This window comes from Hevea brasiliensis, chromosome 1, assembly GCF_030052815.1.
Source record: "Hevea brasiliensis isolate MT/VB/25A 57/8 chromosome 1, ASM3005281v1, whole genome shotgun sequence".
Classification (NCBI taxonomy): Eukaryota; Viridiplantae; Streptophyta; class Magnoliopsida; order Malpighiales; family Euphorbiaceae; genus Hevea; species Hevea brasiliensis.
The window spans coordinates 5,519,954-5,537,836 of record NC_079493.1 but is presented as its reverse complement, the minus strand read 5'-3'; the positions used below and the strand labels follow the sequence as shown (position 1 = coordinate 5,537,836).

At 34.1% G+C, this 17,883-nt stretch overlaps 1 protein-coding gene across 1 annotated transcript; it reads right to left on the bottom strand.

Annotated features, from left to right (window-relative positions):
- Positions 1-2,950: 2,950 nt before the first annotated feature.
- LOC110636146 (heat shock cognate 70 kDa protein 2) lies at positions 2,951-7,563 on the bottom strand. The gene is made up of 3 exons (XM_021785701.2): positions 7,152-7,563; positions 5,149-6,822; positions 2,951-4,830 (listed from the first exon to the last, which is right to left on the bottom strand). The coding sequence occupies exons 1-3, from the start codon at positions 7,363-7,365 to the stop codon at positions 3,107-3,109; spliced, it is 3,612 nt and encodes a 1,203-aa protein (XP_021641393.2). The 5' UTR covers positions 7,366-7,563; the 3' UTR covers positions 2,951-3,106.
- Positions 7,564-17,883: the final 10,320 nt, after the last annotated feature.

Below are 17,883 nucleotides of genomic sequence, written 5' to 3'. Positions count from 1 at the left end.
GATTTAAGGAGCAATGATATATTTGAGAGAAGAATATAATACAACTGTGTTATTGAGTGATAAAAGGAGGATTAAAGGAGCAAAGATACATTTAAGAGAAGAATATAATACAACTTAGTGCATTATATCTACCTGATTGGGTTTGGCATTGAATTTCTTAATATTCTCTTATGAGATCTTGAATTCATCTGAAAGGGCATGCCGCCTTGCAAAGCAAGCGTTCGATGAAGCAACATCAAAGCTTGACAATTCACCCAAACTCATGAATGTTACCTGGCAAGCATTCCCAATCACCACCCTAAAGCAGCCCCAGTAGCAAGAGCATCCTTTCCGATGGCATTCCCTGTCTTCAAACATAATCTATCTCAGGTATAGTATTCTCTAGTGGCATCTCCACTGCCATCTCCCAGATTCCCATCACATCACATTCATCACCATCATCGCGGTCATCCTCATTCCCTTCAATAAGAGTATCTGTCAATAATATGCATAACCATACTAACCAAGAGATTCAATGTCAGAGTTGTTATCTTCATATCAAATTTGAACTTTGAAGGTGCCCTATTGATTCCATGCAATTCATCATTGCCGCTGTCAATGTCCAGCAAGTTGGATCTATTTGAGCAGAAGATTAAAGAGATAACAGTGGTCATTGGAGGAAAATGGTCGTCAGTGGTAGCATAACCACGTGACTAAGGTTTGGTTCAAAGTAAACTGATATATATTAATTTTGGAGTTAAAAGTGTCAATTTAAATATTTGAAGGGCTTCTTTGAACTAAAAAAAAGTTTAAGGGTTTATTTGATTTTTGAGCATTTGTTTAAGGGGCCAAATAGGATTTTTGCCTAATAGTAAAAATTGGGCCAAGCGGATAATGGCAGCAGAATTCTTGGCTGCTAAAAGTGCATGCAAGGACAGAAAATATCCACATAACTTTTAAGTTATACATGGTTAAAACTGGGGGAAAGAATGCGTCAAATTGTTACTGTTACAGCTGCTTCAAGCAGAATTCAAATACTTTACTGACCTGCATACCTTCCACCCCATTGATGCTAACAGCTATATCAGTTTCTTGAATCATTCCAACAACATCTATGACTTGGGTGATTACTAACCTTCTTACCTGTTTCCAAAGCACAAAACTGAACAAAAAAAATATTCATACATAGTTTCGCACTTATAAGGGCTCTACTAATTTGGAATTCAAGTCCAGATAAGATAATCAGAAAGAGAGTCCAACAGGGAAGGAAGCAAAATGATCATACCAGTGCCTTCCTCTCAGAACAGATGCCAAGAACTGAAGCTTCATATCATCCTCCAGAGCACAAGTCAATTTTCTCATCAATAACTAATGCAAATGCAGAATGTGGACTTCTCATTATCGTATTTTATTAAATGATATTTAAAGGAAAATTGAAAAGAACAATGAATGGCATGCTGGAAAGCAGGATCAGTATTGATCTAAAATATGGATGTCTTCCTATCCATAGTATAGATCGTAGAACAATGCAATTCTGATTAAGACAAAAAAAAAGTTATTTTGATCTATAAAAGGAATAAAGTGGTATTTTTTGCACCACAAAAAATAATGTACTGTTGAAAATTGAAAGAATGGAGGTAGGAAAGGAAGCAAAAGATGCTGATATAAAGAGAAATGCAGATGCAACAACAATGTCTAAGCAAGAGGCAAAGATGGACACAACATCAATGCTAGATAAATCGATGTTATAACAAGCACGCAAATCTAAGGCACACACACAAATTGCACAATCACACAGTATTAAAAATAGAAGAAGAATAATATAGGATTTAACGTGGTTCAACCGTAAGGTCTACGTCCACAGGCAAGACAAGAAAAAAAGTTCTACTATGATGAAAAGAGCAAGATATAATTAATCAGAACTTTCAAACCCTAACCACAGTATGTTTCCCGAATATCTCACAACTCTACCGCAAAGGGTCGAATATTACAATATTTATCGGCCTGTGCCCTCCGCTACCACCACTAATCTCACTTTTTATCCCAATCGGGTAGCAACCAGAAATTTTCGAGTCGGGTCACAATTCGGGTTCATGAAAAACATATCCAAAATTCAAGTCACAAAAATAACGATTGATAAAGATGGAGACTGCATTAATGCTTGAGAAAGAGAATCTTAGTGAATGTCAAGGTAGTCATAGAGCAAGAGCATTAACTGTTTTATTAAACCAGGATTCATCCCAGCCTTCTTCTATCAATTACGGTCTGCAAGTGCAAGAAAGTGGTGAAAATTTCTTCCTAGGGGGAATTCCTAATGAGTATCACTTGAACCTCTATTGTTTCTGCTTCTCAAATCACTGAAAACAAATTCCTTGACCATACATGGAGTCCACACATTAATATGTCCCAAAACATCTCTTTCTTTCAAATGATTGCCCATCATCTACCACAACACACGGCTCATTTCTAGTACCATATATTTCATTTGTTAGCAATAGTTGATGACCTGATTCACATCATTTCAATTTTTTTTCTCTTACCATACACAAATTGGAGTGTGTAGCATCAATTTCATGTTTTATCAACAAATAAGCATACATATTCCACAAACTTACTAGAATATCTTTGTGAACTTCAAGTTACAGATACACCACACACAGGTCAATGTGCTTGCAGACATGATTCCCATGCATGCCAAGCTCGTGCTCTCTATCCATTATTTTGCATCTTACCTTGTGTTCAATCAAAGTCTTAAGTGCTTAATACAAATTTAGTAGCAACACTAAACACTCAATGTTTCCTTTACTGGAGATTATCCTTTGTTGCTCTAGCCTCACATGGCAATGGCACTACTAGTTAGTGGCGGATGTAAAGCAATAAAATTGCTTCGCATTTCATCTAAAGGAATACCACGAAAACGTAATAAAGAGCCAAAAAAATGAAAAAAACTCCATAAGAAAAACACCACAAATTGCAAAAACTAAAAGGAAATGATCACCTTAAATATTGAAACTCCATCTCATATATCATCCTTAAACCTCGATTATCATATTAGATCATAACAAATGGCAGATTAAGAAAAAGACATTAACCCATCTAAGCCTTGGAAAAGTATCCACCCCACTTCTTAATCCACGTCCTCAATAATGGGCCCAATGCCACTTCTAGCACCCATAGAAGGACCATCCTCATCTATGACTCTGCCCATGTCACGGCTAGTGCTTGGTACCCCTTGGATTGGGTTGTAGATGCTTTCCAACTCTTTCATCTTGTCTTTAAATTCATCTGCCTCAGCGAGTTGATTCCCACCAAGCCACTGAATGGCCAACTCAATTGCATCTTCAATTTTCTTCTTATCAGCAGCGGAGAGTTTTGCACTGATCGTCTCATCTCTAAATCTCATATTATAGGCATAGTTCTCCAGTGCATTCTTGGCCTTGACCTTCTTTTTGTGCTCCTCATCCTCATACTTGTACTTCTCTGCCTCTTGGACCATCTTCTCAATCTCCTCTCTGGAAAGCCTGCCCTTGTCATTAGTGATAGTAATCTTGTTCTTCTGTCCAGTTGTTTTATCCTTGGCAAAGACATTCAGAATACCATTGGCATCAATGTCAAAGCAGACATCGATTCGTGGAACACCCCTAGGAGCAGAAGGAATGCCAGATAATTCAAATTTGCCTAGCAAATTGTTCTCATGGGTTCTATTTCGCTCACCCTCATAGACCTGAATCAACACTCCAAGCTGATTATCAGAATCAGTGGAAAACACTTGCCTTTTCTTGATGGGGATGGTCGTGTTCCTTGGAATCAATACAGTCATAACGCCACCAGCTGTCTCCAAAACAAGGGACCGAGGAGTGACATCGAGCAATAGAAGGTCCTCGACCTTCTCATTACCCTCACCGCTCAGGATTGCAGCCTGGACTGCAGCACCATAGGCTACAGCCTCATCAGGGTTAATGCTCTTATACAGCTCTTTACCATTGAAGAAATCCTGCAACAATTGTTGAACCTTAGGAATCCTAGTAGACCCACCAACGAGAACCACATCATGGACACTGGTTTTGTCCATCTTTGCATCACTCAAGCACTTCTTCACAGATTCCATACACTTCCTAAATAAATCCATGTTAAGTTCTTCAAATCTAGCTCGAGTAATAGTTGCATAAAAATCAATATGCTCATAAAGGAAATCAATCTCAATTGTAGTTCGAGCAGTGGATGACAGAGTCCTCTTGGCCCTTTCACAAGCAGTCCTTAACCTCCTCAATGCTCTTGGGTTACCACTAATATCCTTCTTATGCCTCCTCTTAAACTCCTTAACGAAGTGGTTCACCATCCTATTGTCAAAATCTTCCCCTCCTAAATGGGCATCTCCAGCTATGGATTTCACCTCAAAAGTACCCTCTTCAATGGTAAGAAGAGAAACATCAAAAGTGCCACCACCTAAATCAAAGATAAGCACATTCTTCTTACCAAAACTACTAGCTTTCTTGTCAAGCCCATAAACAATAGCAGCTGCAGTGGGCTCATTTATAATATACATTACATTTAGGCCAGCAATGACACCAGCGTCCATTGTAGCTTGACGCTGCGAGTCATTGAAATAAGCAGGAACAGTAACAACAGCATTCTTTATAGTGGTTTCAAGGTGCGTCTCAGCAATCTCTCGCATTTTCATGAGGACCATTGAAGAGATTTCCTCAGAGGCGAATTGCTTCTCTTCACCCTTGTATGTCACAATAATCATGGGTCTGTCACCAGGGCCAGCAATGACCTTAAAAGGCCATAATTTCATGTCCCTTTGCACCGATGCATCGCTGTATCGCCTTCCAATCAATCTCTTAGCATCTGCATTTGATCAAAATCAACAAGTACAATGAGAAAAAAGAAATTGCTAACATTAAAATTTATTTGGATACAAGGTAGAATTTCAAATAAACTGCAGTCTCAACAGCCCTCTGTTCAATATCTCGACCATTTATACTCAACTCAACTCAACTCAACTAAGCCTTTATCCCAAAAATTTGGGGTCGGCTATACCACAATTTGAAATTACATACCACAATTTTCTCAGCAAACAAACAGTACTATTGGAAAAAGGGAAAGCAACAAAAAAGCAATAGTAACAAAAACCACAATACAAGTGTTAAGAAGTCAGGAACATACCAAAAACAGTGTTTGTTGGATTCTTAGAGACCTGATTCTTAGCAGCGTCTCCTATCAAACGTTCAGTATTAATGAATGCGACACAAGATGGTGTTGCTCTATTACCCTGGTCATTAGCTATGATCTCAACGTGATCATGTTGCCAAATTCCCACACGGGAGTATGTCGTTCCTAGATCAATTCCGATTGCTGGCTTTGCACTTATCTTCTCATCTCTAAATCTCATGTTGTAAGCATAGTTCTCCAGTGCATTCTTGGCCTCAACCTTCTTTCTGTGTTCCTCATCCTCATACTTGTATTTCTCTGCCTCTTGGACCATCTTCTCAATCTCCTCTCTGGAAAGCCTGCCCTTGTCATTAGTGATAGTCATCTTAGTCTTCTGTCCAATTGTTTTATCCTCAGCAAAGACATTCAGAATACCATTGGCATCAATGTCAAAGCGAACAGTGATTAGTGGAACACCCCTAGGAGCACGAGGAATGCCAGATAATTCAAATTTGCCCAGCAAATTGTTGTCACGGGTTCTAACTCGCTCACCCTCGTAGACCTGAATCAACACTCCAACCTGATTATCAGAATAGGTGGAAAATATCTGCTCTTTCTTGATGGGGATGGTCGTGTTCCTTGGAATCAATACACTCATAATGCCACCAGCTGTCTCCAAACCAAGGGACCGAGGCGTGACATCGAGCAATAGAAGGTCCTTGACCTTCTCGTTACCCTCACCACTCAGGATTGCAGCTTGAACTGCAGCACCATAAGCTACAGCCTCATCAGGGTTAATGCTCTTGCAAAGCTCTTTACCATTGAATAAGTCCTGCAACAATTGTTGAACCTTAGGAATCCTAGTAGACCCACCAACGAGAACCACATCATGGACACTGGTTTTGTCTATCTTTGCATCACTCAAGCACTTCTTCACAGATTCCATACACTTCCTAAATAAATCCATGTTAAGTTCTTCAAATCTAGCTCGGGTAATAGTTGTGTAAAAATCAATACCGCTATAAAGGAAATCAATCTCAATTGTAGTTCGAGCAGTGGATGAGAGAGTCCTCTTGGCCCTTTCACAAGCAGTCCTTAACCTCCTCAATGCTCTTGGGTTACCACTGATATCCTTGTTATGCCTCCTCTTAAACTCCTGAACAAAGTGGTTCACCATCCTATTGTCAAAATCTTCCCCTCCTAAATGGGTATCTCCAGCTGTAGATTTCACCTCAAAAATACCCTCTTCAATGTTAACAAGAGAGACATCAAAAATGCCACCACCTAGATCAAAGATAAGCACATTCCTCTCACCAAAACTACGGGCTTTCTTGTCAAGCCCATAAGTAATAGCAGCAGCAGTGGGCTCATTTACAATACACATCACATTCAGGCCAGCAATGACACCAGCGTCCATTGTAGCTTGACGCTGCGAATCATTGAAATAAGCAGGAACAGTAACAACAGCATTCTTTACAGTGGTTTCAAGGTACGCCTCAGCAATCTCGCGCATTTTCATGAGGACCATTGAAGAGATTTCCTCAGAGGTGAATTGCTTCTCTTCACCCTTGTGTGTCACTACAATCATGGGTCTGTCACCAGGGCCAACAATGACCTTAAAAGGCCATAGTTTCATGTCCCTTTGCACCGAGGCATCGCTGTATCTCCTTCCAATCAACCTTTTAGAATCTGCATTTGATCAAAATCAACAAGTACAATAAAGAAAAAAGAAATTGCTAAAATTAAAAATTATCTGGATACAGGGTAGAATTTCAAATAAACTGCAGTCCTCCGTTCAATTTCTCGACCGTTTAAAGAAATCTAACTACAAGTCTCCAGCCCAAAATGAAAATAAATAAAAGAAAATTATGATTACTCATATTAATTATTATCAGTTTGTAATTGCATACCATAATTTTCTCCGGAAACAAACAGGACTACTTGAAAAAGAGGGAAAGCAACGAAAAACCCAGAGTAACGAAAACCAAAATGCAAGTGCTAGGATGTCAAGAACATACCAAAAACAGTGTTGGTTGGATTCATGGTGACCTGATTCTTAGCAGCGTCTCCAATCAAACGTTTAGTATCAGTGAACCCCACATAAGATGGTGTCGTTCTATTCCCTTGGTCGTTAGTTATGATCTCAACGTGATCATGTTGCCAAACTCCCACACAAGAGTAAGTTGTTCCCAGATCAATTCCTATTGGCGGACTCTCTCCTTCACCAGCCATGTATATTAGCCACCAAAATTTACTCGAAAATAGAGCAGCAAAAGAAAAATCTCAGAGACATCTCACTATCGTGTGTGTGTGTTTCTTGAAGAACTGAGAGCAGGAGCTGGTTTCTTAAAGGTGGTGAAATGGTGTTTCTCCAAAAGTTCTGTTGTGCATGATGAGCTATGGATTGAGATTTTGGACGGCTAGGATGGTTCCGTTGATGAGTGTGGAACTCCTGCTTTTGTTTCTGATACTTGTTCAAAAAAGTGTTCGGCTAGTGCTATTTTGAATTTATTGCTTTTTTACTATATTTTTAAATTTAATTTGGAGGAAACTTATTTTGCAATATTACTAATTTTAATAATTTTTTTAATATTTTATTATAATGTTAAAATTTTATCATCCCTTTCTCTTTTTGTCAATTTTGCTTTAATGAAATATAAAAATATTTTTAATCCTTTAAAATATAAAAAAAATAAATAATTTGAATTTAATCCTATAATAAATATTTTTAAATTAATCCTTCCTAGAAATAATATAATTTTACTATACTGTTATTGAATGAAGAAATTTGTAGAAAATTAAAAATAATTTAGACTGCTAATCAACATTAAAAGTAAAAATAATTTTGATTGCAAAGATAAAGGAAAAAAAAAAAACAAAGAATGAATTCAATGAGTGCAAAAGGTGAATTATTTTCTATTTTGACTGATAAAAAAAAATAGACATTTATTATAATTTAAAAAAAATTAATTTAATTGATTATATTATTTTTTTATTTAACTTCAAATTCATTATATAAGAATTATGAGTCCAAGTGCAATTTAGGCTTTGTGTATTTTACGAAAAATATTTTTTTAAAAAATATTTTTTATATTTTTTAGTGTTTGGAGGTATTTAAGAAAAAAAAATAATTATTTTTTATTTTTTAAATTTTAAAAATTTTATTAAAATATAAACACATATAAATATATATAAAATAAATAAATATTATTAATTTAATATTATAATTAAATAATAAAAAGTATTTTTATAAAAAATATCTTTTAAAAAAATATTTTCCATATATAAAACATTTTTTTTAAATCGGAGCCTTAATATAAGTATCTTAACATTGAAGTCTTGGAGATGCTCTTTTCTTCGCCAGTACAAGTGTTGGTATTATTTTTTTCAAAAGAAAACATTTTCAAAAGGAACTTATCCTCAGCGTCCATGCAAGAGCAGTAAAGCATCATGAGTAGGACAATGCCTTTTTTTAATTGGAAGGTCCAACAAGGAGAAAAGGAGAATAAAAAAAATTCAAAAAATCCTGTAAATATATTTTTTTTTATTCTGACGTGTATAAGAAAATAGAGTTGTTATGAATTTTTAGCTATATTTTTTATCATTAATAGAATTAATTTGTATATCTCAAATAAAATTTATTGGTTTTACTGAATTTATATTCATTTTATTATCACTAATCACTAATAGTATAATTTCTTTTTCTTTTTATTTTTAAATTAAAAAGAATAAGAGTAATTAATACCATAAAATAAAAAAAAATCAGGTTTATTTGCTGCTGCATTGACTATAGACTAATTCCTCTTTTGTTGGGGAGTATTGAATACCATCTAGGGTTTCCTCATCTGGGATCTTCAGAGAAGATGATCAAGTTGGCCCTTGTAAATAATTTGATATATTATCTCCTTTCAACCCTTTACAAAATGTGGCAAAAGAAGAAAAATCCATTAATCACGCCATCGTCTTCACCTTGTAAGAATTACGTGTGAATAGGGGCGAGTATTATTTAGTTTGAACCGAATAAATTGAATTGAACAATTTTAATTCGATAATTCGATTCAATTTTTAAGATAAATCGATTCGATTTAATTTTACATTTTAAGAATTTCGATTATTTTGATTCGATTCGATTTTTTAGAGAAAAAAATAGTAGAAGTGAACCGAATCGAATTACTTCATTTATTTTAAAATTGATTTATTTTTATAAGAAATTTATCAATTATATATAATTATATATATATATAAATTATTTAATTTCATTGATCAATGATTGTTAGATTCAAACCAATATCAAAATCATACTTAATAACTTAAAAATCAAGTATAAATTAAAAAATTTTTCAAAACTCAAAAACCAATTGGTTCAAATCGAACAGAACTGAAATAGAGCAATTCGATTTTATTTTTCATTTATTTTAGTTTGATTTGATTTCTAAAATATGATAATTTTATTAATTTAGTTTTGATGATTCAATTCGATTCAATTTGAATCGAATACTCAGTTCTATGTATGAGATCACTCCAATAATATTTTCGACATCCGACTCGGTTATTGATAGAGTGAATAAATCTACCATCTCGATTTCCTAATATTTAGCATGATATATATTTATTTGTATATGATAAAATTAAGTTATAAAATAAGGACCCTAAATTTGAGTTATGAAATATGGTTCAATTGTAAGTAAATAGGAAGATAAATAAGTCGACAACCTAATAAATAGTAAAATAAAAAGTAATTTGTTGTGAAAAATTAAAAATAAAAGTAATTAATGAGCGTAATAGTAGTATATACAAAATCATATTCATAAATACATAATCATGAATGTCAAGCAAAATTATTATTGAAAAATAATTCTATTGAACTTCAATGGTTGAGAAAAAGATGATATATAAATTTAAAATTATTATAACCTTTTTTTATTATATCTTGAAAATTATAATAAAAAATATTTAAATATAATAAGTACGATTTTTCAAAAATATTTTTAAGGTATATTTTTAAATTTCACGCATACACATATATATATATATATTGTCACTTTCTATAATGTATCCCTTTTTTGTATTAATAATAATAAATACTATTTAATTTAAGTATAATTAAATGAATTTATATGAGATTACTCAACCACTAAAATTTTTAATTTTTAATTTTAGGAAGATGTACGTAAAAGTGTCACTTTACACTTGGCCTTTGTTTGAGAAAGTTTTTTAAAATAATGGGAAGTTTTTCGAAGTTTAAAAATCTTGATTTTATGTTTAAAAGAGTAAAATGTTTTTTAAAGTAAGATTTTTAAAAGATTTGAAAAATTTTAAAAAATCTTAATTTTCTATCCATTAAATTGATAGATTAACAAATTTTTTCTTTAAAATCTTTAAATATTATAAAAAAAATTTATTTTCCTCTTAAATATTAAAAAATTATAAAAATTTTAAAACTTAAAAAATTTTACTACGAAAAGTTTTACTTTATAAAACTTTACTCTACCATCCCAAACAAAGTGTCAAGGAATTCACTCAATTATGGTAAGTATAATACGTTAGTTTGTCTCTATTATCACTTTAAATCCAAATTACTCTATGTGTCACTATAAAAAATTATTTTTTAGTATAGTGGTTCCTACAACTAATTTTTTACAATTTTTAATATTAATTTTATAATTTTAAACTAATTAATTTAATATAATTAAAAATAAATCTAATAAAAAATAATTAATTTTTTGATATCCTTAATTTTTAATTTAATTTAAAAGAGATTACTTCCCATTAATAATTCCACTTTTTTCAATGTTTTCCTCAGAAATAGAAAAAAAATTTTCCTCTTCATTTTCCTGAGAAACAAGCAGAAAAAATTTTCCTTTCTCACTAAGCCATTTTAATTTTGCTACGCTCTCTTGCTTATTGTAATAGAACATTCACCTGCTAATCTTTTATTGCAGGCCATATAATTTACGAAACCAAATTTTCATGACCCAGGTACTTCATGCATTGCTTTATAAATGTGCTACCTTAATGGCAAAATGCATTCAATATCAAGCTGATAATGGGGCTCAAGCAGTTCAAATCTTTAACTCATGGACCACAGAACTTAGCCCTGTTGATTTTCAGTCGTCCATACTTGAAGCATATTGTGATACAATGAAAAAAAAAAACACATCCAAATCTCAATCTGATTATGCAAATGGATCTGGGCTTGCTTGAGAGGCTAACTTTAACCGGTGTGGATGTAGTTAGCTTGGATTAGACAGTGGATATGCTTGAAAGTAGGAAGCGATTGTGACCCGACATCACAGTTCAGGGAAATGTAGGAGACGATGTTGAAGCGGGAGCGGAATTATCGAATTATCCATTGACATATATACGCATGAATTTGCTCAAGCAGATCGTTTTGAGAGGCTTGCATCGTTTACATCATGTGCAATGCAAGCGCAGGCAGGATTAATTTCTTTAGATTTATCAGGTATCCCATGCACGGTTCATTAAAAAAAAACTAATTCCTTTGTGTCCGTCGCTGATTCTCTTAATAAATTTTTTTTTCTAAGAATTGAGGCTAAACTCTTCATTTAAGAATGCATTAGAACTTACTACTACATGGATGGTTTATGTTTTCTTTAATTTTTGTTACGACCCAAAATTTTGTGTCGCGACCGGCGCATAATTTAAGTATTCTTAAATCATGCAAGTCTTATCAAAGTATCTTAAAAAAATATATTATCATTTACTAACCTAAAAAAATAGATAAAATCTAAATAAATAAAATACTAAATAAACAACCTAAATATCACATAAGTAAACTGCGGAGTCTTTATAGATTTCAAATAAAAACTTAAACTGTTCAATAAACTAAACTAATTATTAGCCCGAGAAAATATGAATTCGGGTATACCATGAGAACAAAAAAAAATTGTCCGTCTCCAGAAAATGGACTGAATATTTAGATCAGCTGCAGAATTCTACTGATTTGAAACAGATAACAAACAGAGAAAATATGGTTTGAACTAATGCTCAGTGAATAATAATTATAGCACACAATGGAATAGGAACAGGCAGACGCTTGATTAATTTCACAATAAAATTTCTATTTAATAAAATCATGCTTATGCTATCAAAATCATTAGTAAAATAATTTCATAAAACATATATATAAAAGAAATTCATTCAATAAAAATTTTATGGTACAGTACACCAGGGTAGTGATACCCCACATTACCAAAGCCTAGATGGTAAGCGCGCTACCAGATATTAGATACATTCCTCATCTTTCACAGATATCAATGCATATGATACTAATGCAAATCATAAATTGCAATGATGCATGACTGAACAATGCAACCTAATATCGTGATAGTCTACACGGTGGGGACAGATAACAGATACAAATACTGGGCACAGATACTAATTCAAAACAGAAAATTAATTTGTACAAATAAATCAAAATCAACAAAAAAAAAATTCAGTTAGCAAATAATAACTGATAGCACAATTCCAATAGCTTATTTTAATAATTTCAGAGAGTCTATCAATCTCAAATCAATTCAATGTAACACATCGATAAATTTTATAGTCAGATATCAATTAATATAAAGATATTAAAGGCCTATTTCCGGGATTCTAATGGCTTTAATACAGAGATAATTGACAAAATCAATTATTTAACAAAATCGGAATAAAATTCAATAATAAAATAAAACTCTAGAAACTCATATGTAAAATAATTGTTAAAATACTAATTTTAAATTTTATTTAATAACAATTTTAATGCTAAGGAATTTTAAAAAAACTGAAACGGTGCCATGTACTATAATTACCACTCACCTGAAATCTCCAAGACAATAGTTATATTCAATAAAAGAGAGACAATTTCAGCTGACAGATTGAATATTCGAATCTCATTGAAAATAGAATCCAAGGTGATGAATAGATAAGTAAGAATTTATGGATTCTCTGCGCACATCAAATTATAAATAGTAAATATATATATATATATACACACACACACACACACATAACAATAATGATAGATGATGAAAATACCTGTTGAGAGTATTTGGTAGAAAAAGGAGGTGATAAACAGGCTTTGAGAGTAAAATTTAGTAGAAAGAGATGATTAGGGTATATATATTTCAAGAGTTCTATTAGGTATAAAATGGGATAAGAGTTATTATTGAACTGAGTTATTCAGATTACAGATATATATTTAATTTCAAAAATAATATATATATATATATATATATATATATATATATATATATATATATATATATATAAATAAATAAATAAACAGGCCATTTAGTAAAATATTTCTCGTTTTTTTAGATAATTATATTAAATTATTATTAGCTAATTAAAATAAATAAATAAATAAAATATTGGATTTTCACATACTTCCCCCCTTAAAAGAAATTCGGTTCCCAAATTTAAACAGACAAAATTCTAACCTGAAGAATCACATAAGTGAGGATATTTGGCTTGCATTTCAGATTCTGCCTCCCATGTAACATCACTACTTGAGTGATTATGCCACAAAACTTTGACCAAAGCCACTTCCTTAGACCGAAGTTTCCTAATTTATCGATATAAAACCTTTATCGATTGCTCCTCATATGATATATCATCCCTAAATTGTATGGTCTGAGGTTGCAAAATATGAGATGGATCTGGTACATACATCCTAAGTACAGAAATATGAAAAACTGGATATACATGTGCAAAACCAGGTGGAAGGGCTAAACGGTAAGCAACTGCTCCAATTCTCTCCAAAATTTCAAATGGACCAACAAAACGAGGACTAAGCTTCCCTTTTTCCCCAAACCTCATGATTCCTTTCATAGGTGAAACTCTCAAAAATACATGATCACTAACCATAAACTCTATATCTTTACGCTTAGGGTCAGCGTAGCTTCTCTGTCGACTTTGAGCAGTCAAAAGTCTATCACGAATAAGCCGAACCTTCTTTAAAGTTAACTATATCAACTCTGGTCTAGTAAGCCTTCTTTCTCCAACTTCATCCCAACAAATTGATGACCTACACCTTCGACCATATAATGCCTCATATGGAGCCATCTCTATACTTGCCTGATAACTGTTATTATAAGCAAACTCCACTAAAGGCAAATGATGATCCCAATAGCCACCAAAATCCATAACATATGCACGAAGCATGTCCTCCAACGTCTGTATGGTCTTTTCTGACTGTCCATCTGTCTGAGGGTGAAAAGCAGTACTAAAGTTTACTCGTATTCCTAAAGCTTATTGAAATTCATTCCAAAATTGAGAAGTAAACTGAGTACCACGATTAAAGACAATGGAAACTAGAACACCATGAAGACTAACAATCTTGTCTATATACAACTGTGCAAGTTTAGCAAAGTCATATGTAGTCTTCACAGGAAGGAAATGAGCAGATTTTGTCAATCTGTCCACTATCACCTAAATTACATTGTAACTACCTCGTGTACTAGGTAAACCCACAACAAAGTCCATAGTAATGTGCTCCCACTTCCACTCGGGAATAGGTAATGGCTGAAGTAACCCAGATAGTCTCTGATGTTATGTCTTAACCTCTTGACAAGTCAAACATTTAGCAACAAAGTCTGCAACATCCCTCTTCATGCCACCCCACCAATAATGCTCCCTTAAATCACGGTATATCTTAGTTGAACCTGGGTGTACTATGTAAGCAGAATAGTGTGCCTCTTCCATGATTTTTCTTCTCAACTCATCAACACTAGCGACACAAAGTCTAGCGCTATAACGAAGAACTCCATCATCATCTAACATGAACTCTTGAGCTTGGCCTTGATGGATGCTATCTATAATCTTACACAATTGAGAATCCTTTTTTCGAGTAGCCTTAATTCGATCAATCAAGATAGGCCTAACTCAAAAATGTGCTAAGAATAATCCATATATGATTTCAAATTCTACTCCCTGATCTAGCAACTCATGTAATTCACCAATCAGAGGCCTTCACTTGGTAGATATATGAGCTAAACTACTAGAAGACTTCCTACTTAGGGCATCAACCACCACATTAGCTTTTCCAGGGTGATACTGTATAGTGCAATCATAATCCTTAAGCAATTCTACCTATCTCCTTTGCCTAAGATTAAGATCACGTTGGTCAAAGATGTATTTGAAACTTTTATGGTCAGTGAAGATTTCATAAGTCTCACCATACAGATAGTGCCTCCAGATTTTCAAAGCAAAAATTACTGCAGCTATTTCCAAATCATGAGTTGGATAATTCTGCTCGTGCCTTTTTAACTAACAAGAAGCATATGCAATAACCCGTCCATGCTGCATCAAAACACATCCTAACCCAATCCTAAAAGCATCACAATGCACTGTATAACCCCCTGATCCAAACGGAAGGGCTAACACTGGTGCAGTAGTTAAACGTGTCTTAAGCTCCTGAAAACTTTTTTCATAAGCCTCAGACCACTGAAATTTCACATTTTTCTGTGTCAACTTAGTTAAAAGTGCTGCAATACGAGAGAAGTCTTGAACAAACCGTCTATAATACCCTGCTAAATCCAAGAAACTACGAATCTCTGACACAGTTGTGGGTCTAAGCCAATGAAGCACTGCCTCAACTTTCTTCTTATCAACACACACCCCATCCTTAGATACTGTATGGCCTAGGAAAGCCACACTATCTAACCATAACTCACATTTTGAGAACTTGGCATATAGCTTGTGTTCCCGTAAGGTCTGAAGGACAATTCTCAAATGCTGCTCATGCTCCTCTTTACTCTTTGAGTACACTAGAATGTCATCGATGAATACTATAATAAATTGATCTAAGAAAGACTTGAAAACTCTATTCATGAGATCCATAAAAGCGGCTGGAGCATTGGTAAGACTAAAAGACATTACAAAAAATTCATAGTGTCCATACCTAGTCCTAAAGGCCGTCTTGAGTATGTCTTCTTTCTTGACCCTCAATTGATGATACCCAGATCGAAGATTAATCTTGGAAAAATATTTTGCTACTTGAAGTTGATCAAATAGGTCATCTATGCGTGGAAGAGGATACTTATTACGCACAATCACTTTATTCAATTACCTATAATCAATGCACATTCTCAAAGACCCATCATTCTTTCGTACAAATAACACAGGAGCACCCCATGGAGAAATACTAGGGTGAATAAACCCCTTATCTAGTAGGTCCTGTAACTGCTCCTTTAACTCCTTAAATTCTACAGGTGCCGTACGATAAGGTGGCATAGATATGGGCTCAATTCCAGAACTAAGTCTATACCAAACTCTACGTCTCGCTCCGGGGGTAAACCTGATAAATCTTCTGGAAACACATCAGGAAACTCCTTAACTACTGCAACATTCTCTAAACCTGCACCTTCTACCTGAACGTCTCTAACATAAGTTAGATACTCCTTACACCTCTTTCGCAATAATAAGCTAGTACTCATTACTGAGATAAGATTACTAGAGGCTATACTACGATCTCTCTGAAATTGAAATTCTGTCTCCCCATGAATTTTAAAGAATACAACTTTATTATGACAATCCAATAAAACGTGATAAATGGCTAACCAGTCCAACATTCATCATCATACATCTCCATCTGTCTAGCTCGATCAACCACCTCCTCATATTTAGATAGTCGTAAAGGAGCTACACGATCAATTAGCCTGTCTCGTATGCCCCTTTCAAACCTGCGAGCCTTCTTTTCCTCATTTGGAATCAAGTGTTTACCAAAGCGGGATAATTTGATAAACTTCATCTCATACTCTGTAACTGTCATGTTGCCTTGCTTCAAGGTTTCAAACTCCAAAGCCTTAGCCTCTTGAACACTATTAAGGAGAAATCACTCTAAGAATAGAGAGTGAAACTCAGGCCAAAGGATAGAACCTTCGAGTCGCCCATTCTTCTTAGAGAGATACCACTCACGAGCAACTCCCTTAAGCTGATTTCCTGCCAACATCACCATCCTAGCACTACTACAACCAATAGTGTCATAACACCTCTCCATGTCATCTAGAAAATCTAAGGGATTAGCTAATGCATCCTCTCCAGTGAACTCCTTTGGTTTTAGCTTGAGAAAATCAGTGGAGTCAAGAAATCGAGCCCTATCTTGAGCTGGTGCTGAAATAGGGCCAACCACAGGTTGTTGTTGTTGAGTTGTAAGATACTCAGTTATAGTATTAACAGCACGATTCACTGCATGCAATCCCGCTATTAGATCTGCTATAGTAACCTGATCAGCTCTAGGTGCTTGAGCTGCAGTAGCTAATTGGAATGGTTATGCCCCTGTCTTAGCTATAGGCGTCTGTTCAGATATATGATCAGTAGTTTGAGGTGGTACTTCCCTTGTTGGATCAAAGTGTGCACCATTAGAACCCTTGGCCCTAGCTCTTCTCTTACATTTAACAGACCCAGACACCTATTCATTTTAATAAATAAGTATTAAATTTGAAAATGTGAGCCAAATTAAGACAAGTGAAAAAGTACGAAGGACGTAGATATCTAAAGCAATGATAAACTAAAAAGACGTTAAGGATCCTATGCTCCGCAAATTTACTAGACCTAAACCGAGCTCTGATACCAACTTTGTCACGACCCAAAATTTTGTGACGTGACCGGCGCATAATTTAAGTATTCTTAAATCATGCAAGCCTTATAAAAGTATCTTGAATAAATATATTGTCATTTACTAGCCTAAAAAAATAGATAAAATCCAAATAAAAAAAACACTGAATAAACAACCTAAATATCTCATAA

Excerpts from the sequence above, each read along its gene's own strand:
- LOC110636146 (XM_021785701.2), bottom strand. The coding sequence starts at position 7,365 with ATGGCTGGTGAAGGAGAGAGTCCGCCAATAGGAATTGATCTGGGAACA. Across the intron at positions 6,823-7,151 it reads TCCAACCAACACTGTTTTTG|ATTCTAAAAGGTTGATTGGA; the intron begins GTATGTTCTTGA and ends GATCAAATGCAG. Across the intron at positions 4,831-5,148 it reads TCCAACAAACACTGTTTTTG|ATGCTAAGAGATTGATTGGA; the intron begins GTATGTTCCTGA and ends GATCAAATGCAG.